Below are 24,960 nucleotides of genomic sequence, written 5' to 3'. Positions count from 1 at the left end.
AGTTCATGCACATCCCAATCCTTAAACATAACGGCGCCCATGGGTGTAGAGCAGCTTTATTTTAATCAAAGCCCATTATGTCTAAAACCAGCATGGCGGGAATGGTTTTTATTTCAAAAGACAATTGTCAATTTTAGTATCAAAACACTTGATAGAGGTTGTCCTCTAACTGGCCCCTAAAACCACCACAACCAACAAGCCTCTCTCAAGCCTAAGCTACACGATGCAAACCTCTTGCAGATCTCACTACTATGCCTCACAAACAGAACTTCAACAGTGCACTGCAATGTGGCTTGGACCCGATTCAAGACAATAAGAGTACTCCTGGGTAACGGGGACTGAAGGGATCCCCTCAGTATAAGCAAAGCTCTTCACACAAGAGGCAGTTTTATAGATGAGCTGTTACAATTTATCAGCAATGAGTGATAAAGCTCAGTGCAATAGCACTTAGTGAAGGCAGATTCAAACCCAGTGGCAACAATGAGTTAGAGGGCTGCTTCTCTAGTCAATGGCCAAAGGGGTGTGACTGGCACACACAGGGCCAAGAGGCCACTGTGACTAATTCTTCCATTCATGAGTGTTCAAAGAGAACAGGTTTGGTCTTTTAGAAAAAGAAAGCACTCTCCTCTTTGCTCCAACGGCTCTACCATGCAAGGAGAAATTTTACGGCTGAGAAACTGGATGTCCCTTTTTGGGCCATCTGCTCCTGCAGGAGTTCCTGTTCTGACAGGATGCATTAGTGCCCAGCAGAAAGGCTCCCTGCATTCCTAGCCAGGCGACTTGAACTTAACAGCCAGAGCCAGAACTGTCCCACCTCTGCTTCTCCCTGGCAGCAAGGCAAAGGGGACCAGAGCTGATGAGCTAAAGAGGTCAACATCAAATTTTAAAGCCAATAGCTTCTTTTAGGTGCAGCTTGTGAGCCCCAGAGTTATTTGGAATGTTTACAATGGTTGCTACAAAAAAAGGTAGTTACAAAATGTGTACATCTCTCACGTTCTCCAGACATTATTGCATTGGTTTGTATTTCCCTTAATGATGCTGTTTAAGGCTCTGCCCAACCTGGTGACCTTTAACCCTCAGGTGACTTGGCAGAAGTTGGTTTGGTTGAATTGGCAAGAGAAGGTAACCCTTGGGGTTAAAGGGCAGCTCTGGCTGGGCTGGCCCCCAGCGAGTCGCTGGGTGGGGCAGAGGCGATGGCAGGGATCCTTTACATGTCATTCAGGTCCAGCAGGGTCTGGTCCAGCATTCTTTGTGTGCAGAGATGCTCCTCTTTGGTGGATTTCAGTTTATCTAGTGGGAGGAAGAGTTAGACAGGTTAGCAGGGCTGTACCTATGTGACTGGTGAGACCTGCATTAACTCTTCCCCTAGCACACTGCTTTGGTTAGCTCCTCATTAGACTTTGGACACAGGGCCACTTGCAGCCAGAAGCTGTGGAATTCAAAGTGTTGTTCCCGGCCTCTGCCTCTTGAAATGCTGACGCTTCCTGAGCAGCAAGATCTCCAGAGTCAGAACTTGGCATGCAGATGTGTCAGACTGAAGGTAGCCTCCCCCAGATCTCCCATTGCTTCAGTAGTATGCCTCTTACATTCCCAGATCTCAAAACCCAGAGAGTTGCTTTGTTTGCCTAATGGTAGTGTGCAGAGACTGCTGCAAACCCAAGTCAAAACATAATGAGCAATCCCTTTCAGCCAGACTAACCGGTCCCCCTCCAGGTGATCACTGGCAGATGTTAAAAGCCTGGTCAGAAAGGTCATGGGACCACCTGCTAATAGCCAGACTCTGGGGGGGGGGGGGGGGGGGGAGAGGAAGGTGAGTGCTTGAGGAAGGAGAGAGACTAGTCTAGGTCAACAGCAGGCTAGCAAGACCATGGGATGCTGGTCTGCCCTGGAGGCTAAAAACGTGTTTCAGAAGCCAGGAAAGTCAATCCCCCACAGCTGACCTGGATCAGCCTTATTCCAAGGGTGGCCCTGACATACCAACATGCAGGACCCCTTCACAAGCTGTCGAGCTGTTTGCTTTTTAGACAGCTCGAAACAGGCTGCCCACTTACCCCCACTGCTGTACACAAACCTAGGGTCTCCATAAAGTGTAATCACTGCTGAGTGGCAAGAGAAATTGTGTGCATTACTCGGACCTTCAGGGCAGTCCAGAAGTGATGCAGTGAGGGCAAGGCATGGCACCTTGCTAGAGACTCCAGAGGCAGCTCTGCCCAAGACACACACGGACTGCAGGATCTATGGGCTTTTCCCAAGCAGGCTCTCAAGGGGGGGGTATTTCCAAGCTTACGCATGCTTGCCATTACAGTGGCTGCAGCCACAGCCTCCAACTCAGTAAGTCCTTGGACAACAGCAGCTCACTCCCAAGATGCCTCTCCACACCCCAGGCCATGTGGTCTTAACAGTAACCAGGCTTCTCCACAGGCCTTCTGAATGGAGCTTGGCTTTATTCAAGCAGCACAGGTTTGCATTTTGTCTTACAGACCACAAGGCCAGTGGTTTATCATCATCAGAAACAGCCATCAATCCATGCAGCAGGAGATCCTACAGACATTCAGCATATAGTAAGGTGTTCAGCCACAGCACTTACAGACATCGGATATTGTCAAAAGCAGCTTCTACATCAACTCATCTAACAGATTGGTCTCCAATGTAGCCAGCCCCCACATCACAGTTGGATGAGGGAGCCAGAGCAGCAGCCCCCAGGGACTCCCTGTGGCACTAGTGGAGTGAGACTGCCCAGACTGATCAGAACCAGGAGCAATTACACGCCTGGAGAGGGTTAGGCATGGAGAACAGGTTACCTTTGAAAAAAAATAAGTACATTAGAGGATAGACTTTAGCTGCCTTGTTAAATAGCAGTAATTGCACAAAATCTGCTAATCTGCCAGTCTGTTAAGAATGATCAGATTTCACTGTGGTCCACAGCCCTGGTGCTCAAATAAGCTTGTTTAGTGTCATTAGTGGGCCACCTTCTCAGTCACACAGATCATGCAGCGTTAACTTCAGCTCGTTAGAGAGCAGGCGATTTTTCTCAAGCTGGCTGTACAGGCGCTCTGCATCAGCAACAGGAGGATTAGGGGAAACAAGAGGAAGAGAGAAAAAGAGAGAAAGGGAAGGTTAGTAGAGTACCAAGATGAGCAAGTCATACAACCTGTCCCTAACATGTGGGGCTTAGAGATAAGTCACAGCTTGTTTTTACGGATGGAGGCATGAAGACAGGAGACCAGCACTGCTGACTTGCTTTTCAGCTCAGAAAGCCTGTGGTAGAAGCCAAGTGTGGCCAGAGTAGGAGTCCTATTGAGGGCTTATTGAGGCACAGGAAGGAAGATGGATTGTCCCTGGAAAATGAAGCCTGAAGGGTAATGGGTGTTCTTTATGCCCAGGAACAGGAGAGCCTTTGGATACACCCTTTGGACTCTGAACAATTCAGGAAGGACATGGCTAGATCAAGACTAGCACTCAGGCAACCCCATTTGCTTACAGTGCAGCCATATGACCAGAAATTGATGAGCACTGGCAGCTCCCCAGTATCTCTCAGAAAGGATGCAGGACAGCAGTCACGGTCCATGACTTTGCCAGTAAGTCATGCTTAGCAACTCATGATGGGTTTATAACATGGACACAGGACCAAAAGCCTCATCTGCTTTTAAAGCTAACTGAGGAGCAGAGGTAGATCCCAGGACCAATAGCAGGATAATCCACCCCAGAAGTGCCAAGGGAGACCTGCCAGCCCTGCACCCAGCAGCACCACAGACTGAGATGCTGGATGTCTCCGATCTTCTCAAGCAGCAGCCAGTTCATGGGAGCCTGCCAACTTTCCAAAACCAGACCAGCGGGCTCCAAAGCTATGTGCTATCAGAGCACAACTAGCCAAGCTAACCACCAGACTGGTCCCGTGGCTAGCGAGAGCCCAGCTCAGGCATAGGTCCTTCCCAGTAACCTAACAGCCTTCGCTCACTGCTTTCTTGAGTCCCTCTGATTAAACACCTTCCCACCCCACACACAGGACAGTCATCTCTTGATAGACTGCCTCAAGGGACTCCTGTGCTCCCAGTACTCCCTCTTGCTGGGGGAAGGAAGGATGGAGGGGGCATGGTCTTGTTCAGCTGCACTGTACCATTAAGATCACACAGGTATACTGGTCAGTAGAAGCTGCTAGCTTATACAAGTGCAGGCCCTTAAAATGTAGCTCTTGCAAAGAGGCAAGTCAGCAGGCCTGACAATGGCAAGCTCCTCCTAGCCCCACTGAAACCCCACCTTGAGAATGGAATTCCAGGTTCCTGTCAGCATCCTGGGGTCAGGGGGAAGTCACTAGCTATCCTCTTGCTCACCTCCTGAATCAAGCAACATGCTTCGGGGGAACTGTTCTAGGTGTTTACAGGTGTTCTCTGCCCTCAAACTGCTCTTTGAGCTAGTTAATCTTCAGCCTAATGTTAGGCCATCAAGACCACGGAGACAGTTTCATAATGGTTCTGGCCTGGACAGCCATTGTGGTGGTCCCCAGTACCCAGGCACTTGGACCAGCAGATGGCAGTAGCACAAGAACCTCCCAGTTTTAGTTAATCGGAGCCTCTATACACGCCACACCTGGAACCAATACAGCCAGTTCCCCCATGACAAGATTTCTGGGGGCAGGGCTGTTTTTGCTGTGTGCTCTGAATGCTATGGTATTCTAGAGGGGGCCTCTAATAGTTAGAGCCTAAACTACAGGTCCCAGCATACTGACACCCCTTTCTCGGAGGAGGGGGAGCTGGGACCCACTCTGCCAAGAGCCCAGACTGCCTTGAAACAGAACAGGCAGTCACTTCAGCCCTTGGTTGGGGAGACTGGTCACCCTGGTGACCAAAGCATGAACATGTAATGCCAGTCTGAGTGTAACTGCCTGTGGCCTTCAGTGGTGGAGCCAGAGAAGGGTTTTATGGCAACTGCCGGAGTCATCTCCATACTGGGGAGCAGAGGGAGGAACCAAATGGATTCCTCCCCCACATTTATTTACTGCCCAGACCCCAGGGAGGAGAATCTAGTAGCTAGACAGCACTTGTTCTTGAGCCCATGATTTCAGCTAGACTGGTATGAAACACCCCCAGCCTTGCAAGGGTGGCCTTGAGGCTCTCACCAGCATTGCAGGTGGCTTTCAGTCACTTCCTCCACTGACCACTCTGTGGAGAGCTGCTGAGCCTAGTCCTCATGTCAGCCTGCCTGTGCATGTGCCAACCAAGCTGGTTGGGCCTCAAAGCTTTCACAATCCCAGGTCAGGAATTGCAGCACCCAAGCATCCATTCAGAACACTACTGGCAGGTGTTATCTAGCATGACTGGCCGGAAGGGGGCCTGCTGACACCCCAGTCCCTGGAGGTTTCAATTTACATTGAAAAGTCAGACCCCAGGGGAACTACTTAGAGCTGTTGATTTCAATACAATTTATTGGAAGTGGCGGTTTCTTGGCCTCCCAGCCCAAAGTGAGAATGTTTAGTTCAAGGGCAGGAAGCAATGGCACTTTGAACCTCATCCCTTCAGGAGTGGTGACAGACAAGTGGGGAATGTTTCCAAGGGCAAAGATTTCAGTGTGATGACTAGTTACTTGTGCTTTATTACACTGGGGTGGTTGGAAATGTGTCTGAGAAATGCTAAAGGTGGCTTCCATGAAGGTTACAAGTGCCAATGTCTTCATATGATGCAACAGGCAAACTTCAGCATCTCAGAGCTTCAAGCCACTACAGCTGCTTCCCAACAAGTCAGCATGTAGCCTTTTCAGGGCAGTGACTCTTACTGTGTTTGCACAGCTCCTTGCAATGGTACCATCCTGACTGGGAGCTGCTGTAAGCCAGCTGAGTGAACTGGAAGGGGCTACATAGCTGAAGAGTAGAGTAAAGTGAGAGCAGGCTGGGGCAAGTCTTCTGAACTACAGAGTACATAGCCTCAGTTTCCAAGATCTGGCTCATGAAGGGTTATGTTTGGACTTTACACCAGGACTTCCAGGACAAAGTGAAAATTTTAGGAACAGGAAAGGAGAGAGATTTGGTGAGCCAGACACGATTATGTCAACCTGGGTAGTGTTCATAATCCCCAAAAGTTCTAGTAACTTGTGCAAGTCAAATGACATGTCTTTATGCAGCATGACTGGTTCTAGGATTGGTTCCTACCACCAGCTGTGAACCCAGCACCACACTCCCCCATATCTGCAGTCCAAGCACTTTGGCCAAGAGGCATGTATGGATTTCCTACATTGCTTCTACACCCCTCAGATGGGCATTTTGCACTACAGAAGCCATGATCTTGGTCTCCACACAAGTAAAAAATTCAGTGCAGCTACTGGTACAGCTTTAGCATCTGACCAATCCTGTCCAGCTGGAATTCATATATGTGCTTTCCTAGGTTTGTTAGCTTTTGCATCCAGCCAAGTGGATCACTGACCAGGGTAAAGCAGACAAGGTGTACATAGTGACTTTACAGTGAGCCAGCATTTGATTGCCCCAATGCTGACTGCATCCTAAAGGGGAATCAGGTGTGATAAAGCCATTAACTACCAAGACCAGGATACAAATGCAGCTTCAGATTTCCTACTACAACTCCAAGGAACCATTCAGTCGTTCGGAGCACTCAGCACTTTGTATTGTTTGCAGATATGCAATTCAGACATGTGAGCCAAGAACAAACAGCAGAAGGAAGAACTTCTTGCATCAATGTCTATATATTCCATGGACACAGGGGAGTTATGTGGGCCTGGAGGCAACACAAACTGTTACCATCAGGCAGCAAGTCCAGAAATCCATGGCTCAGCAGCACCAGCCATTTCACTCATCACCAATGTATACATCAAGTTGTTCCTTAGAGTGACATCATGCTCAAGCAATAGGAAGTACAAAAGGAGCTTTATGACTCTACATGAAATATGCAGATGAGAACAAAAACACCCCCTGCTACATTCAGCCCCTGTACCCAGACATACTGAAACAGCAGCCCCTCTGAGCACAGCAGTGTCTGGCACAATAGGTCATACAGAGGAAGCTTTGTTTGAGGGCAAATGCAGCACAACTGCTCCTGAGTTTCAGTGCATTCAGTGTTTATTCCCAGGGATGCCCTGCATACAGCCTAACTGGACAAGGGCACTGGAATTCAGAGAGTAGCAGAAAGAGCATAGTGAAGAGTGCAGATGCAGAACAAGCCACCAAGCAGAGGCAAATCCTAAGTGGAGTTTGGAATCAGATTCATCTGTATGAAATAGAGAAGGAGACACTTGTTTTAAGAGGCCCTTAAGGCTTTGTACACAGCAAACTGGGTTTACGGAGTTTTCAGATGTTAGAAACAAGGATGCTTACTTCTGAATGAATATCAGCCCCTTCCTTAATTAGTGGGCAAGGGAGCATGCAGAGTCCACAAGTCACAAAGCTAGAGTAACAAACTAGTTTTGGCTATTTCTAGAGCAGTTTATGGATCTTAATCCCAGGATCATGTATCCCTGAGATTTGACTAGCACTAACTGCAGCTTCTGCCACACTAGATCTTGCAAAACAATGACACATTGTCACTCCTGCAGGAAGCCTTCTCTGAGTAACTGGGAACTGCATTACTTGGCACAAATTAAATGGATTCACACCCATCCCGTTTCATTCCCAGCTAGCACTGCATCATACTAGTATTGTTCATGCACATCACAATAATCTAACTCAAGAGTTAGTCACAGCATGCTGACAGACACCACTGCATTAATCTAGAGGCAGAGACCTGCAGGAAACACTACCGGTCCATGTAAATTATCTCCATAGCCAGTCTATCAATCACAGCAAACCAAGCAAGTTCTGGCTGTTTAGCCTGCTCAAGCAGAGGCAAACCCCACACCACAGCCAGCTGATATTTACATGGAAGTCATATCATTGAGGGCGTGGTCCAATTCCTCACTAATAGCTTTGTACTTCAGTTTCTGTGCATAGAGCTCATCTAAAGAGGTTTGGAGGAGAACAAAGGGAAAAACCAATAAGAAAGGCAGGAGGAATATAGTCCAAATACCCAGAGGAAGGAAATGCAGCATGGAATCCAGGAACAGGAGAAAATGAAGTCAGAGGTGAAAGAGCTGCAACTCAATGTAGTTAGGAGCCCATCTATCGATTTTGTTTAGAGACAGGACCCAGGTTTGGTCTAGTTTAATCAAGAAGTGCCTTGCAGGTTACAGATACAGGTTCCTTGAGGAGAAGGGCCAATAACTTCAAAACAAGGCAACTTAAGATGTGTTGACTCACAATGGTCACCTGCCTGACTGGATCTGCAGTAACCAATGATGAGAGGTTTAAGCAATGAAGCAAGAACCCCCCCATTTTGTGGGGGAGCTGAACTGGTTTCCTGAGCTAGAGGACAGAGATCAGTTAAGTAGGTATTTTCATCTCAGTTTCAATAGGAAACCCCAAGGTTACCATGCTTAGTGGCTTTAGTCATCTCGTCTAAAGATTACAGAGAGAGCATGTACAATTAACAGGAAAAATCCTAGCATGCAAACTACACTTGTGTTACCTGCCTTAATTGGAGGCTTGGAATCCAGTCTTATGAGAGTTTTAGTACTGATCTTGCCAGCTCCACTTAATTCCAAGGGAATAGGACTTCTGGCTACAGTACAGCTGTTATGTTATTCCACAGAGTGCCCAGAGGACCATGTCTTGCTCAGTCTTAAACTGTCACTTCAGCAGGCTTGTAGATCAGAGCCAACTGTCTCATGATCAATGTTTCAAGCAGAGCATGCAACAGATATTTTTGCAGTTGTTGTAATGAAGTTATCCCATGGAAGGCTTAACTGGCTTACCATAAAACATCTAGATCTGTTTGTGGCTGAAAGTACAGCTCAGGTGGTAGTATTCACTGTGCTGACAGCATGATTTCTAGACTGAAGCTATCTTTGCAAGAGTCTAGCTTCTTGGCTACATCAGAGCTTGTTAGACCAAAGTCTTCACCATTTTGAGCTACCAAAAGCTAGGGAATCAACAGGAGACCCAGACTGCTTAAGTCATTAGGTCAGGGCAGGTTGAGTCGTGGCCTTCCACCACCCTTCAAGACAGATGAAACCTGAACTATGACTTTTCAAAAGAGGAATTTAAATGGGTTTTAGGGTAGGGCTGAAGACCAGAGAGCCATTTCATGTGTTGAAAGTTGCTATACTCCATGGTTGGCACCACCTAAGCCAAGGCTTAGTGGGTCTTGTATGACTACTTGCTTGTACCTAGTTATAAAAACCTATACCATGGGTTTCAGCTACACTGCCTGATAAACATCTTACTGTCCCCTACCTACTGAGGTTCTCAGGACACCGTACAAAAGCTTTTCCCAATCCCACTCCAGAAATTTCAGACTCAAGAATGAGTTATCCTGGCTATACAAATGCCTTTTAAGCAACAAAATGCATGGAAATCCCAGTTGCTTAGTCTGGAGTGGCCAGGTGACACCTGAGTGCCAAGCAGTAATCTAGGAACATGTTACATCAACACTTATTCAGCCTCAGTGCAGGGACTGAGCTGGGTTGTTTAACAGTAAATACCAGGTCCAGAGTTTGACTCAGCAGCTCTAGCTTCAGCTCACACCACTTGACAGCCAGCTAGCTGAACCAGAACAGGCCATGCCCATGAAGTGAGTAATCAAGAAGATTCTGATCAGGGGTAGCCTGTCAGCTCCCTCCCATAAGCTCCAGCACCACCCATGCCCCATGGCATCTTGGGCAATAGACTCAGCTGGCCCATCTGAGTGATCTTTGCCACTCCCTAGGTTTCATTTGACACCCCAGTCCCCAAAACATACCTTCCAAGTCATCAATGGTCTTCTCCAGTTTGGCTACTGATCGTTCAGCAAATTCTGCACGGGTCTCCGCCTGACAGAAAACAGCCAATCAATACCAAACTAGTCAGTGGTTCTTCACTTTGCATCTGTAGACACATGGGGCCCATGAGACTGATCTAGGAGGAGTCTACCACAGTGAAGTCAAGCTAGTGTGGCCAGCCTCAGAATGAGGTGCCCTGGTCCTGGCATCCAGACTCTGGTGGCTGACAGCCCCTATGAAGAGGTTTATCCAAATCCCACACCCCTGGGAACATGCTTTCAGACCCTGGAGAAGTGGCCACTCACCTCTTTAAGTTTGTCTGTCAGGATCTTAATCTCCTCTTCATATTTATCCTCTTTTTGAGAGTACTGTGGAAGAGGCAGAGAGTCAAATCCCAGTGCCACTAACTGCTATTAACCACCTCCCACAAATAGGTCCTGAAATCTGAGAGTCACTAAGTCCAGACCTCAGCTGCAGAGGGGAGGTTAGAGGCTCACTCTTGTACCACAACACAAAATTCTTTCCTAAAGATGTTGCACCAAGTGGGCCAGCCACAGGGAGGCTGGCTCAGGACAGTAATTCACACCATGCTTATCCACCAGGAGGTGGTTAGGAAACCAAACCCCAGACCCATGTGTCTGATATTCAGCATTCGGCACATGGATGAATAAGTCTGCTTCACAGCCAGGCAGCCAATGCCTTATACTCATGTTGCCTGTGAAGCTTCCCCGCCCCAACCTTGGAACAGCTTAAGACAATGACCACCACCACCACATACACCAACAGACATTGGACCAATGGGAGATTACCTCACCCACCTTGTCTCTAGAGACAGGGAGTCAGACAGACACTCATGACTACTAGCTCTGCACTTCAAACCATTGGCACGCCCATGTCTGCAGCTCCCAAGGACATGCAGACTGATTCTGTAACAACTCAGCCTCATGCTAAGGCCATTACAAGTTCCACAGACCAGGGAGCATTCCCATCTCACTGGATGCTCTTTAGTCAGAGGCCCATGCAGGAGTGCCTGCAGGCTTCTGGCCCTTTGCAAGGCAGGCCTACCTTCTCAGCCTGAGCCTCAAGAGACTTGAGATTGTTGGTGACATTCTTCAGCTCCTCCTCCAGCTCGGAACATTTACTGTGGAGGTTTTACAAAAGGCAGGAGAGAAGGAAAGAAAAGTGGGAGGGAGACAACACAGGAGAGATGAAAAAAGTGAATCCATGTGCAGAGGAGACTGGAGAGCTATTTAGGAGCCAGATCTCACGTGACAGGTGGGATTTTACTTCCAGGCTGTCAGGAGAGTTTAGAAGCAGCTTTGTATGAAGTGAACACCCACACAGGCACTGACTACAGACACCTATTCTTAGTGCCTTGTCCACACTACAGCAATAGCAAGGCCTTAAAACTGAGCAGCTGGATGCAGATTCATGCTGGACCCAAACGCTCACATGTAAAAAACTGAACATTAATAAGTACGCTGTGGGGAGGGAAGCTGTTCTACTATGGGGCAGCTGCAGCTGCCACCTGCTCAGAGAAAGGGAGGTCTGTCAGTCAGCAGGAGAGACTGGAGCATTCCAGAAGTGAGAAATGAAGGAGAGAAATGCTATTAAGGAGCAGAGGGCAGGAGTGTGATGAGGAGGCCACAAGACCTGTTTGACACTTGAAGGGTTAGTACCTTTTCTTCAGCAACAGCCAGACACTTCACATTCTGGTCCATCAATCGAATCTGTTCATCCAATTCCCGGCAACGACTGTTAAGGACGATCACACGATGGCACAAGCAAGGCAAGGGGGGCAAAGGTCAAAAGGAGCAGCATCACAAACAAAGCCGAGCAAAAAAGAGGGAAGGGAAGGGGAAAAACAAAGAAAAGTCATGGTCATGACATGCACATCTGGGTGGGAAGCACAACTACACTTGCTGTACATGCAAGCAAGTGACTTTGTTATACAAGGCCTAAAAGATGCAACGGAAAGGCTCTCACTTCCCCCTCAAAGAGGAATTAGAGCAGCCACGCTTGAGGAAATAAAAGCCCTTACACTGCATCTGTGTGTGTTCTGGATAGAAACTAGCCAGCTACTCAGCAATGCTCTGTTCAAGAGTCTCTAGTACTTCTTGATAGGATCTTAGAAGCCAGATCAGACTCAGGCATGGATATTCTATGGTTCCATGGGCTGCTTTAATTCCCTGTCCAGAGGGCCTTTGCAGTAGGTTGCATTGTGTATGTGCCTCAGTTTCCCACATCAATTTAAAGATAAGCTAGTAGACACCAGCTGCTCTAGTGACCAACAAAGCAGTGCTGGTGAAAAGAACTAGGCTGAGAGGGACCTTCTGATCCTGTAGGTACAAAGTCACTCCATGCAAAGAGAATGGACATATCCACTACAAGGCAAACATTTGATTGTGATATGCATATTGCACTCCATGCCCCCAAGTGTTGATTTTCCCCTGGTAGGAGTGAGAGATCAAGGAAGTAACAGCTCCTTTGGCAGAAGAACTAAACCTCAGCCCACACTTCAGGCCTTGTTTAACAAGGTTTGGGAGGTTTCAGTCATGTTAGTTCCCATGCAGAGGGAGTCATGCAGAGGAGGTCCAAGGCAAAATACTCACGACTCTGCAAGCTCAGCCCTCTCCTCAGTGCGCTCCAAGTCTCCTTCAATGATCACCAGTTTCCGGGCAACCTGGAGAGAAAGCCACAGATAGTTGATAAGGCAAGAGATTCATTCTTCGGGAAGGAGCTCACAATGGACTGCTGTCCTGAAGCCCAGCTGGCCAGTTTCCTTACAAGGAAAGGATGGCATGATCTCAGCTGAGTGAAAAACCAACTCCTACTCTCACTCAGGAGAGCACTTTGGACAACAGGATCCATTAGGAGAGCTACCTTGCACCTGGGTGAAGCCAAGAGGGGCAAGATAGCTTTGAGAGCCTCACCTCCTCATATTTCCTGTCAGCCTCTTCTGCAATATGCTTGGCCTCCTTGAGCTGGATCTCCTGCAGTTCCATCTTCTCTTCATCCTTCAGGGCTCTGTTTTCAATCACTTTCATGCCTCTGCCCAAGACAAAAGGAAGGGAGGTGATGAACAGAACTGTGACCTTAAATTGGCATATTATACACTACAGCACCTTTATGAAAGTGTTCTTGAAGCAGGGCTGACTGCAATCAGGGTTTATACCTACTATACATATTAGGGTTCAGAAGGAAGTTCACCCTCATCCACCAATGTTACAATTCAGTCTCAGATAACATCTCTGGAGAGTCTCAGGCCATGTCTACACTACCACTTATGTCAGCAAAGCTTCTCTCCAGGGTGTGAAAAAATACAGCGTGGTAAACAGCTTTGCTGGCATAAATAGTAGTGTGCACAGCCCTGTCGGCAGGAGAGCTTCTCCTGCTGACAGCCAGCTCACCAAGTGGTAGTAGCTCTGTTATGTTAATGGGAGAGCTCTCCCATCAGCAGAGGGCTACACAAGCCACCTTACAGCTGTGCTGCTGTAAGCTCACCCATGTACACTTGGCCTAAAGCCCCACCCATGATGTTAATCTTTTTTTTACACAGAGAAAGCGTAGAGGCAAGAGGCTGATCTCCTTGCCTGCAAGGAGGATTGCTACATGGGTTAAATAGCATCCATGCTCATGGTAAAATACAGAAACCCATGGGGCCCAAGCAGCAGCAGTCTAAAGCATGACCTGCCAAGAGCAAACCATGAAGACTGGATAAAGCTGGAGGTTGTGACAGGGCAGAGGATGGACACCTGAAAAGACATCTAAAGGGATGTCTGACCATCCATCTGAGGAGCTGTCTCCCAGACTACACACTTTACCCCAAGATCCAGATACACCTGGTGAGTTCAATGTTATTTTGCATTAACATTCAAGAACACCTCCACCACACATCTGCAATACTAGTGTAGAGCCAGAGAAGAGTGATATCTGCGGAAGCCTCCTGCTTCTGTAATGCAGCTCACCTTTCACTCTCATCTGCAGCTTTCTCTGCCTCCTCCAGCTTCTGCAGAGCTGTGGCAAGACGCTCCTGGGCTCGGTCCAACTCCTCCTCTACCAGCTGGATACGGCGATTCAAGGATGCAACTTCTGCCTCAGCCTAGAGAATTGATCACACTATGAGCTAGTCTACAGCGCGTCCAGCACTGACAGCAAGGGAGGGCTCCTGGGATCAATGTCCCAGTCCACCATTGACTGAGATGGAAAAGAAAAGCAGTGCCACATCTGGCAAGTGAACACTGCCCTCCCAATGGTGGGGAGGGACAATGCTGGAGTGTCCTCTGACAGGCAGAGTTTCATGCCGTTAAGCTGCTCCACACAAGTTCCCAGCATACCACAAAGAACTAGGATTTCAGCTCAAGCAGACTTGTGACAGGTACCTGCCCAACTAACCTCTGCTTGCATGAGCATCAGATCTGCCAGAGGATTTCCAGTTAACACTCTCCCTTGATCCTCAACTGCAGCCTGCCAGTCCATGAACACTGCAGCCAGTCACTTTACACAGAACTAGTGCCATTTGCATGGCTGAGCTGTGACTCAGCATGGCTGGAGGAAAGTTTCAAGCAAGTCAGCAACTGTAAGTTTATCTGAACCACATTTGGAGGAGGCAGCAGCTCTTTGGGATCCCTGACCATGAGGGACAGCACCAGACTTCCAGGGCTGATCACTGTGCCTAGGCCAGCCAGTGCACATCACTGCCGGCCTCCAGAGACAGGTTTCCAAGGACACCTTGGAAACACTGAACAGCAGCTTGATTTTGCTCAGTCCTTTAGCAGGAATTTGGAGCTAGAGGCAAAGTTTGGGGAGATCCTGTCTCGAGAACAGTTCTTTGGGAAGGGAATTCTACAGCTATAGCAACAATGCAGCCCCTAGTTTCAGGGTCAGCCTCTCAATACGGGCTAGTGAAGAGCCACTGCAGCTATAAAAAGCTTTAGGTCTGGTCTATACGTAGAACTTGGTCAGGCTAGCTCCAGCACTCAGAGCTGTGAAAAATTTCATGCCCTCTGTGCCCCTTAGATCGGCCTAATGCCCACTGTAGATCCTGCTAGGCTGCCAGAAGAATTCTTCCCTTGACCTTGCTGCTGCCTTGGAGGTGGGTTTGCTACAGTGACAGAGGAAACCCTTCCATTGCTCTAGTAAGTATCCGCTACTGCACTGCAGCTGGGCCATGGTAGCCCTTGCAGTGTAGCCATATTATCTTGGATCATGAGCTGTGGTCACCTGGGTCTGTGCTGTGAAACAAGCCAGCTGGGAGCCTAGGAAAGGGAGTCACTTGAGCTTTTGCTCTGTCAGCAGGGAGACTTGGTTCTCCACTCAAATCTAGACATTGCTTTGATAGCTACAACAGTTATGCAAGCGATTACTCTAGTGCTAGACACACCTTATGGGCTTCTGAGACACTGCAAGTAGGTATCCTATGAACATTACGACCCAGCCTGAGGCTGCAGATGAACTAGTACACTTGGCCAATGCCCATTCCTCCCCTTCCCCCATCATGGGGGGGGGTCTCTACAGCTTAGGGATGTCTGCTTGCCACTTAAAGGCAGTAATAAGAACCCTCCCCATCTGCCTTGGGCAATCGGATTTCTTCCCAGTAGCTTAGAAGAAGTCCTGCTGAGAGGAAGTGCTACCAAAGAGCTGCAGCTCACTTCAGTGCAGCAGTGTGGAGTCTGGCAGGACCTTTCAATCTGCAATACCTTAACCACCACATGTAACACAGCCGCCTGCAAGTTGCTGAGGCTTCAAAGGGAGCCAGCTTGAGCTTAGGGAAGTAGAAGTGCTGTACCAGCTGAGCAATGGGGAAAAAAAAACTAGTGTTAGAATAGGGCTCAATATATTTGGAGTTAAAGCTTGGACAAGCCATTCAGTTCTTCTCCTTGGCTGGACCATTAACAGATGCATGGTGCCCTGATGAGCAGGGGTGAGGCCAGTACCACCCAGTGGCAGGTTTGAAGGAGTGCATCATGGGAAAGGGACTTTTCGATGAGCACTTCCATGCCTCTTCTGTGGATGCCTGAAGGGTGCTGTCATGGACCAAGCCCTGCTGGAGGAGTCAGTGAGCACCTATACTTGAGAGGAAGGGGGTTAAAACTGGAAAAAGTTCAGCTAAAGGTCTGGTCTAGTTGCAAACAGTGCACAGCCTGAGGAAAGTGAGGCAGACCAACAGGAGAGCACTCTCCTCCCCAGCAAGTCCAGAGGAACACCAGAATGGTAAGGCCCATCCCCTCACATGCAGAGTAGCTGCAGAGGGTAGGATGCTGTCCCCACCATGGCGGTGGGGAGAACCTAACCGTCACCTCAGTTTCTGGCTATGTGGTGTTTTAAGCTGGACTCAGCCAAGCTGTGGTAGGGAGAAGGCTCCTTCACTGCTGTGGAACTGCTTCTCTACCCTCTCCCTCAGCCACTGCAAGGGGGCTCCACCTTCTACCCTTCCACCACTCACTTCACTGCTAGTTTTGGCTCCCTGCAGCTTGCCCCAAGAAGTAGGGAAGTGAAATTCCTGACAGCTTTGCAGTCGCAACAAAACCCTGCTTGGTTTAGTTACCTTCTGCAGAAGGGTGCCCCCCCCCCACACCTGCAGCATGAGCAGCACCTCAGGAAGACTGCTGGCAGTCTTAGGAAGGCAACCCCAAGCCAGCTTGAACACAGAGCACTTTGCAGTCCTCAGGGTATAGGAACTTGCATTTAGAATCTTCTACAGAGTTTGATGGCTTAAGTACAACTTCCCTCCAGCAGCCAAGAGGTTCCTCACAGGAGTAAGGGAATTCTTTGGCCCTGTTAGTGGTAACCTAAACCAGAAGACACCTGTGCCCAGCCCCCAGCTCTAGAGATCTAGGCCTCTCCCCAGAGATGTGAATGAACACTATCACAGGGCTGCAACAAGCCAGGGTGGCAGTGTACGTTTCCATGACAACTGCTGGCTGAGCTTTAATATGACAATACCTCAATTACAAAAGAATTTCTTATGAGGCTGCAAATAAAGAGCAGAACCAAGACCTGGGCATGGCTTCATTTTACTGCCCTGCAGTGTCTTTCCACGGCCAGATGTAAACTGGAGCCAGCATGTAGGGCAGCCCCTGGACTCTCAGGGCTTCAGTGCTGACTGCTTAAACCAGGGCACTCCTTAAATTTACATGTAAGGTAGGGGTGTCTTCCACACCTGAAGCCCAACTGCCTCATTTTAACCATCCTGTTCTTCAGCTTAGACTTAGCAAAGCCACTGCATTGATCCTGCTGTAGCAGGCCATGGTGACAGCCAGCAAGACAATCAGTGCATCAGACCCAACCCTCAGCCATTCATGGGCAGGCTATGCTATCTGGATCAGACTCTTCATCCCTATGCACCCCGGATATCAAGCAAGCTGCCTGTTTTCAGACCAGCTTGGACAGACTTGAGCTCAAGTGTCAGGAATCAATATGAAAATTGAAAGGTGGATAAGGAACTGGTTAAAGGGGAGACTACAACAGGTCACACTGAAAGACTAAGTGTCAGGCTGGAAGGAGGTTACTAGTGGAGTTCCTCAGGGATCGGTTTTGGGACCAATTTTATTACTGACCTTGGCACACAAAGCAGGAATGTGCTAATAAAGTTTGCAGATGACATGAAGCTGGGAGGTATTGCCAATACAGAGAAGGACCAGGATATCATACAGGAAGATCTGGATGATCTTGTAAACTGGAGTAATAGTAATACGATTAAATTTAATAGTGAAGTGTGCAAGGTCATGCATTCAGGGATTAAGAATTTGTTATAAACTGGGGATGCATCACTTGGAAGTAATAGAGAAGGACCTCAGAGTAATGGTTGATCACAGGAGGACTATGAGCCGCCACATTGGCCATGAAAAAAAGTTAGTGTGATCTTGGGATGCATCAAGCGAGGTATTTCCAGTAGAGATGAGGAGGTGTTAGTACTGTTATACAAGGCACTGGTGAGAATATTGTGCGCAGTTCTGGTCTCCCAGTTTGGATTATCTTTCTTAAAGATGAAACAGGTACAGAGAAGGGCTACTAGGATGATCTGAGGAATGGAAAACCGGTCTTATGAAAGGACACTCAAAGAGCTTGGCTTGTTTAGCCTAACCAATGGGGAGATAGGATTGCTCTCTAAATATATACCACGGAGGGAGAAGAATTATTTAAGATCAGTACCAATGTGGACACAAGAACAAATGGATATAAACTGGCCATCAGGAAGTTTAGACTTGAAATTAGACTAAGATTTCTAACCACCAGAGGAGTGAAGTTCTAGAACAGCCTTCCAAGGGAAGCAGTGGGGGCAAAAGACATATCTGGCTTCAAGACTAAGCTTGATAAGTTTATGGAAGGGATATGACATGACGGGATAGCCTAATTTTGGCAATTACTTGATATTCAACTATTAGCAGTAGGTATGCCCAATGGTCTGTAATGGGATGTTAGATGGGTAGGATCCGAGTTACTACAGAGAATTCTTTCCTGGGTGGCTGGCTGGCAAGTATTGCCCACATGCTGAGGGTTTAGCTGATCACCATATTTGGTGTCTGGAAGGAATTTTCCTCCAGGGCAGATTGGCAGAGGCCCTGGGGGATTTTCGCCTTCCTCTGCAGCATGGGGCACAGGGACTCTCTGCACCTCAAAGTCTTTAAACCACAATTTGAGGACTTCAGTAGCTCAGACATAAGTTAGAGGTTTGTTACAGGAGTGGGAGGGTGAGATTCTGTGGCCTGCATTGTGCAGGAGGTCAGACTAAACTATCATAATGGTCCCTTCTGACCTTTAAAATCTATGATGCTATGACTCTGACCTGCTCAGAGCCAGAGCTGTGCAGGGTAAGGCATAAAGAACTTGGAGCCCAATTCTATGGAATGATGGCCCTTCCAACTCCCATTGATTTCAGCTTATTCAGGATATCATTCTGCAGAGTCCGGTAGTTCAAAGAAAGCAGTCCCTCTCCAAGCTGAAGAATGTTAACTCAGTTTGTATTTCAGTCCACTGCAAGTGTCACTTAGGCATAGCACTTGGGTCGACACAGTGTCAGCGTGGACACTGCATTGCTAACTTGTGAAATGCAGCAACAGTCGATGTAGTCCCCAGTCCCCTACATTAACAGGGAAATTGGTGGATGCACACCGCTGACACAAGGTGTCTAGTGTGGACATAGAAAAGCAATTTAACTACTGTGGGGCCTGTATTTCGACCTAAGTTACATCAGCTTAATTTTGTAATGTAAACATGCCCTAAGACGTAACAGACATACTGGGTCAGACCAAAGGTCCATCCAGCCCAGTATCCTGTCTACTGACAGTGGCCAATGCCAGGTGCCCCAGAGGGAGTGAACCTAACAGGTAATGATCAAGTGATTTCTCTCCTGCCATCCATCTCCACTCTGACAAATAGAGGCTACGGACACCATTCCTTGCCCATCCTGGCTAATAGCCATTAATGGACTTCACTCCATGAATTTATTCAGTTCTCTTTTAAACCCTGTTATAAGTCCTAGCCTTCACAACCTCTTCAGGCAAGGAGTTCCACAGGTTGACTGTGCACCAAGTGAAGAAGAGCTTCCTTTTATTTGTTTTAAACTGGCTACCCATTAATTTCATTTGGTGGACCCTAGTTCTTATATTATGGGACCTTGATGTGATTGCTTCTTCCTGCCCCTGTTCTAGCAATTCCAGACCAGTGTCCATACCCAGCCCTGCCTTGAATACTGAAGTCCTTGTTATGAAAGTACTCAAGAGCACCATGTACTGAACAAGTCAGTTTCTGATTAAGCCAGTATTTGAGCAGGATGGAAAGTCTGGAAGTTTTCCACAGAATTCCCACACTGGCAGCATCACATGTGATGTCACTTCCATTCTCTCAGAACACTTCAGTTCATGCCAAGTGCCACTTACTTATACCTATGTGCTTATAGCACTGAGTGAGCAAACATGAATGAGCTCTTCCCCCCACCTCCCCTTTATGGTTCAAGATGGAGTCAGAGACAGATAATACAACCCATCACAGCTCAAGCCCCAAAGCATTTTAAGTCAATGCTGTTTCTGAATGACAAGCTAGTACCACTAGACTCACGAGAGGAGTACAGGAAAATACACCAACTGTCTGTTGGAGAATCCTTCTCACAGCTCCAGTTAATTATTTACACTGTCAGCATGTTTAGACTTCAAGGGAATCATGTATTTGAGGAGCTGGGAGAAGGCTGTGTTTGTGTCAGGGCAAACGGATTCAGGGCCAAGCATGAGGCATTACTTTGTTCCCCAGTGTAGATTCTCAGGCCCCTGCTCAAAGAAAGTTTCAGTGAAAGGGCAAAAGGGGTAACCTAGAGAAGCCAATTCATCACTGCACACCAAGAAATCAGTGAACCAGTAACTGAAATGCAAGGAGCACACACAAAACTGCAGTATGACAACATTGGATTAGAACCCACCCTTCCTTCCTCAGAAGCCATTCCTTCTCAAATACTGCTGCTCCTATTCAGGATATCCTGAAGTTGAATCTCCTTAGATAGGGGCAGAAGAGTTTCCCTGGCCAGGTAAGCTGCTGTCCAGAAGGCCACCTGGCTGAGTGATCCATGCCAGCTCCAGTTCAGAGAGAAGAAAGCCAAGGCAAGGTGGAGTTGACAGACACCATTTTGGAGTAGCAGTTTCCAAATAGTTGTGTACTGAGGTCATGCTGGACTTTATAAAAAACCCAGACTAAGTTTACACAGATGTTCAAATGGGCCCAGACTTCATCTGAGTGCTGCTGTACAGATCCGAGTTTCTAGTACATGCCAGATAAACTGGTGGATTTCTTAGCCAATCACTACAACTTCCTGAGACGAAAGTGACCTACCCTAAATTGCCACAATACCCAACCTGAGTCACTACTGCCTCACGATAACAAGTCAATAATACAGTGAGCAAAGAGATAATCAGTATTCTAAGTATCACCTGATATTAGTGGGAGTGTTCAGCAAAGCACTGCTGTAGACATGGGCCGCCAGCCTTTCAGCAAGGAACAGCCTGGAATGTGAACATGCAGGGCTAACTACACACCTCTTCAAATAACTACACACCTCTGCAAACAGAGCCTGGGAGACAAAGGAGGAAGGCAAAAGAGGCAGTCTCAGCAAGGGAAGACTGAGAAGGGAAGGTGGGACCAGATCCCTGGGACTAAGTAGGCTCAAAACCTAAAGACTTAAAAAGCTGCTCTGTAAAAATCTTTACCACCTCCCACAGGAATCTGTCAAGCCTGTCTTTCTAAAGACCTAGAAATGGAGTAAAAAAATTGGTCTACAATCTGCACCTTCCTATTGCTATCTTTGGATGGGGCAAGTCTACCGCATACAGTACTGGAGGGAATACAACTGCTGCTTGTTACACTGTTGCGACATGCAAGTTGTATCTGTAGGTCAGCCAAGGGCCATAAGGAGTTTGTGCAGACCTGACCATGCCTGACACTACATGTCTGACCAGAAGCAAGGTAACCAACTGAGGAGAGTTCTGCTGCAGGACCACACCCCTCCAGTAGCTAGTTCCAGTGCAGCTGGAGAAGCTGAACACAGAAGTGATTTAAGTGATACAATGAGGATGATTTAGGGTAATGGCTTTCACTTCGGAGACTGGCACACCCACTCCCTCTGTTTGGTATGAGAGAGGGGCAGAGGGCTTCAAATCTAGTTAGTGAGCTAGGAGTGTTCCAAGAACTGGAGAGATTTTATAAGAAATTTTGCCTAGCCCCACTGGCCAAGCATGGATATTTACAGTTACTTATTCTACTGAAGGAGAATTGGGAGTGTTCCTTGGCATCTTTACTCTAGCTGGAGTGTCCTCCAGAAAGTTTTAGCAGCCAGGGCTACTTTACCACCACTTCCCAGCATGTAGGGTATGGCATTGTTCAGCCTGCCAGAGCCCTTCCTCCAAGCTGGCTTCAAACTAGTGCTTCAGTGGAAGAAACAGATTGTATCTTTCTGCACGTACTAAGTTTCCCATGTACGTCTGAGGGTGGGTTAGCATAGCTCTCAGCCTACTTGGCTAGAATCCCACCAGTAAGCTAGATTTTCTTCAGTGGTTCAGGATCCCTTCCCGCACACCATCCTAGGATTTAGGCAGTGATCAGATTTGCTAAATTAGTATCAGCTTCTGCCATATTTAGCATGTATGCCAATGGTCAGAGAGCTCATCACAAGATGAGCCGGCTTATAAAGGCTACTTCTGGATTTAATATATCCCCTTGTTATCATCAAGGCAAGAAAGTTACTAAAAACAGTAAGGCTTTTCATTTAGCTATATGCAAAGCTTACTGAAGTTAAACGCCTCCAGGAACCAGGGTATTAAGCCCTGGAAGTTGGCACAACTAGTATTCAAGGCACTGTTCTGATCTGCTAGAGGCTGAACTGGGTTTTACCAGTGACAAATCAATCCTTAGCAAAGCCACAATTTCAGCCTGTCAAAGGTTACTGGACCAGCACCACTAGTAAATTACATCTTGAGCAGAGACTAGTCTCTACATTTGCTTTCAGGGCATGCTCACAATAAAGCCAAAGGGCGCAGTAACAAAACCAATCTGAAGATTGAGTACCATAGGAGATACTGCTTCCATATGCGCTCACATCCTTGAAATATCAAGCCATGATGCTTTCAGCTCTAGAACAAGCCTGGAACTCACAGCGTTGGCCACAGTACAGTAAGTGGCTTCCCATTTTCCAAAGTCAGATCTTTTTCTGACCACAAACCCAGTGCTGGGCTGAGCAGCAGAGTTATTTCTTGAGCTCAAGTTACTGAGTGGCTGCTTCAAGACTGAAAGCCCAAAACATCACCATGAGCCAGCTGTATACTCAGGGCACTCAGCTTGTAATCTTTACCAAAAATAGGCCTGAAACTCCAAGTCACAGAACTGACAAAGGAGCCTGATGGGTCACCCCAACAGCATCAGACTTCAGCCACATCTAAAACAATTTTGGCATTTTCTTTAACACCCATCAGCATCTTATGTAGGTGCTCAGCCTTCACAATACAGTGATTGTTGCACTAGAAGTGCTTTAGCTCAAATAAATAATGAATTACTTAGTAAGGCGGTTCCTCTTGGCCAATCAGGAGGCTCCCAGAACCTCCAGCATACAGCAGCAAAACGTAAAATCCACATGTACAGCAGTTACAGGCCTGCTGCCTCACCTCTACGCAAGGAGAGCACCAGATGCCACCACACCCAGGCGGGGAAGCAGAGCTCACAACCCACTCACTCCAGCACACAAGGGGGATGCCCCTCCCAAGCCTCCCTACAACGGATCCCTCTGGGGCTCTCCCAGCACGTGGGCAGGAGAACACCCACCACATTACCCCCCTCCGCAGGCTCCCGAGCCCGCGAAGAGGCGGGGCCCAGCCATGGCAGAGCAGGCCGCACCCCGTGGAGGGAGCATTTCCTCGGAGCCAAACTTGCGGCCTCATTTCCTGAGCAGGGAGCGGAAGAGACGCGGCCCCACCCCCGGCCAGCGCGGCTACAGCCGGTGACCCTCCCCTCCCTCCCTCCCTCCGCAGTTCATCCCAACCTAACCCAGCCCCCACCCCGCCGGTGACCCCGCCCACGGAGCCCAGCCCCCACCGGGCCAGGCTATGCCAGTGACCCCCCCGCCCCCACACCCCCCGCCGGCCGGTGACCCCCACCACCACCACCGAGCCCAGCCCCCGCCCCACACACACCCCCCGCCGGCCGGTGACCCCCCCCCACCACCACCACCGAGCCCAGCCCCCGCCCCACACACACCCCCCGCCGGCCGGTGACCCCCCCCCCACCACCACCACCGAGCCCAGCCCCCGCCCCACACACACCCCCCGCCGGCCGGTGACCCCCCCCCCACCACCACCACCGAGCCCAGCCCCCGCCCCACACACACCCCCCGCCGGCCGGTGACCCCCCCCCCCACCACCACCACCGAGCCCAGCCCCCGCCCCACACACACCCCCCGCCGGCCGGTGACCCCCCCCCCCACCACCACCACCGAGCCCAGCCCCCGCCCCACACACACCCCCCGCCGGCCGGTGACCCCCCCCCCCCACCACCACCACCGAGCCCAGCCCCCGCCCCACACACACCCCCCGCCGGCCGGTGACCCCCCCCCCCAACCACCACCACCGAGCCCAGCCCCCGCCCCACACACACCCCCCGCCGGCCGGTGACCCCCCCCCCCACCACCACCGAGCCCAGCCCCCGCCCCACACACACCCCCCGCCGGCCGGTGACCCCCCCCCCCCACCGAGCCCAGCCCCCGCCCCACACACACCCCCCGCCGGCCGGTGACCCCCCACCACCACCACCACCGAGCCCAGCCCCCGCCCCACACACACCCCCCGCCGGCCGGTGACCCCCCCCACCACCACCACCGAGCCCAGCCCCCGCCCCACACACACACCCCGCCAGCCGGTGACACCCCCCCTCGCGGTTCACCCCCACCTAGCCCAGCCCCCCCCCCGCCAGTGGACCCCCCCCACGGAGCCCAGCCCCCACCGGGCCAGGCTATGCCAGTGACCCCCCCGCCGGCCGGTGACCCCGCCCCCCCACCGAGCCCCGCCCCCGCCCGCCTCAGGAGCCCGCAGAGGCGCCCCCGGCCCGGCGCGCGGGGGCTGCGGCCTAGTCCCGGCGCGCGCTACCTGCTCGCGGTTGCGGCGCTCGGCCTCCACCTCGCGCTGCAGGCGGTCCGCCCGCTCCTCCGCGTCGTCCGCCTGCTGCTGCAGCACCTGGATCTTGCGCTTCACCGCCTCGATGGTGGTCACCCCGGCCATGGCTCCACCGCCGCCGCCTCCCGCTCCGACTGCAGCCCGCTTCCGCCGGCCCCGCCCTGAAATACCGGAACTCGCCCCTCCCCCGCCGGGACGTGACCTCACTTCCGGCCGGGCGCGCGCGGACGCCGCCGGAGTCCGCCGTCCCCGCCCGCTCAGGGGTTGCCATGGTTACGAGGCAGCCGGCAGCTCGTCCCTGCTTCACGCTGCGCGCAGGCCCCACCCCCAAAGCCACAGCGCCCCCCCCGTGTCCCCCCCGCCCGCCAGCCCCCCAGTCTGAGTTACAGCCCAGAGCCACAGCGCCCCCCCCGTGTCCCCCCCGCCCGCCAGCCCCCCAGTCTGAGTTACAGCCCAGAGCCACAGCGCCCCCCCATTCCCCCGACCCCCCCAGCCCCCCAGTCTGAGTTACACCCCAGAGCCA

At 50.0% G+C, this 24,960-nt stretch overlaps 1 protein-coding gene across 4 annotated transcripts; it reads right to left on the bottom strand.

The window, feature by feature from the left end:
- Positions 1-93: 93 nt before the first annotated feature.
- Positions 94-24,608, bottom strand: LOC311512187 (tropomyosin alpha-3 chain). Of its 4 annotated transcripts, none has more exons than XM_084613268.1 (8): positions 24,411-24,606; positions 13,764-13,897; positions 12,729-12,846; positions 12,408-12,478; positions 11,475-11,550; positions 10,101-10,163; positions 9,777-9,846; positions 94-1,290 (listed from the first exon to the last, which is right to left on the bottom strand). In XM_084613268.1, exons 1-8 carry the CDS (start codon positions 24,540-24,542, stop codon positions 1,208-1,210), a joined length of 747 nt encoding a protein of 248 aa, XP_084469394.1. In that variant the 5' UTR covers positions 24,543-24,606; the 3' UTR covers positions 94-1,207. The 4 variants fall into 4 exon arrangements, with proteins under 4 accessions (XP_084469394.1, XP_084469395.1, XP_084469396.1 ...); XM_084613269.1 differs by lacking the exon at positions 11,475-11,550 and adding an exon at positions 10,861-10,936; XM_084613270.1 differs by lacking the exon at positions 94-1,290 and adding an exon at positions 2,425-3,053 and having other exon boundaries at positions 24,411-24,608.
- Positions 24,609-24,960: the final 352 nt, after the last annotated feature.

Source organism: Lepidochelys olivacea, assembly GCF_965140295.1.
Source record: "Lepidochelys olivacea isolate rLepOli2 genome assembly, chromosome: 24".
NCBI lineage: Eukaryota > Metazoa > Chordata > Testudines > Cheloniidae > Lepidochelys > Lepidochelys olivacea.
The sequence above is the reverse complement of the archived record's forward strand: the minus strand, read 5'-3'. Positions and strand labels throughout refer to the sequence as shown.

Coding starts and splice junctions, on each gene's coding strand:
- LOC311512187 (XM_084613268.1), bottom strand. CDS start 24,542: ATGGCCGGGGTGACCACCATCGAGGCGGTGAAGCGCAAGATCCAGGTG. Junction 10,164..11,474: donor TGGCTGTTGCTGAAGAAAAG/GTACTAACCCTT, acceptor CCTCTTCCACAG/TACTCTCAAAAAGAGGATAA. Junction 1,291..9,776: donor GACCATTGATGACTTGGAAG/GTATGTTTTGGG, acceptor TCCTCCCACTAG/ATAAACTGAAATCCACCAAA.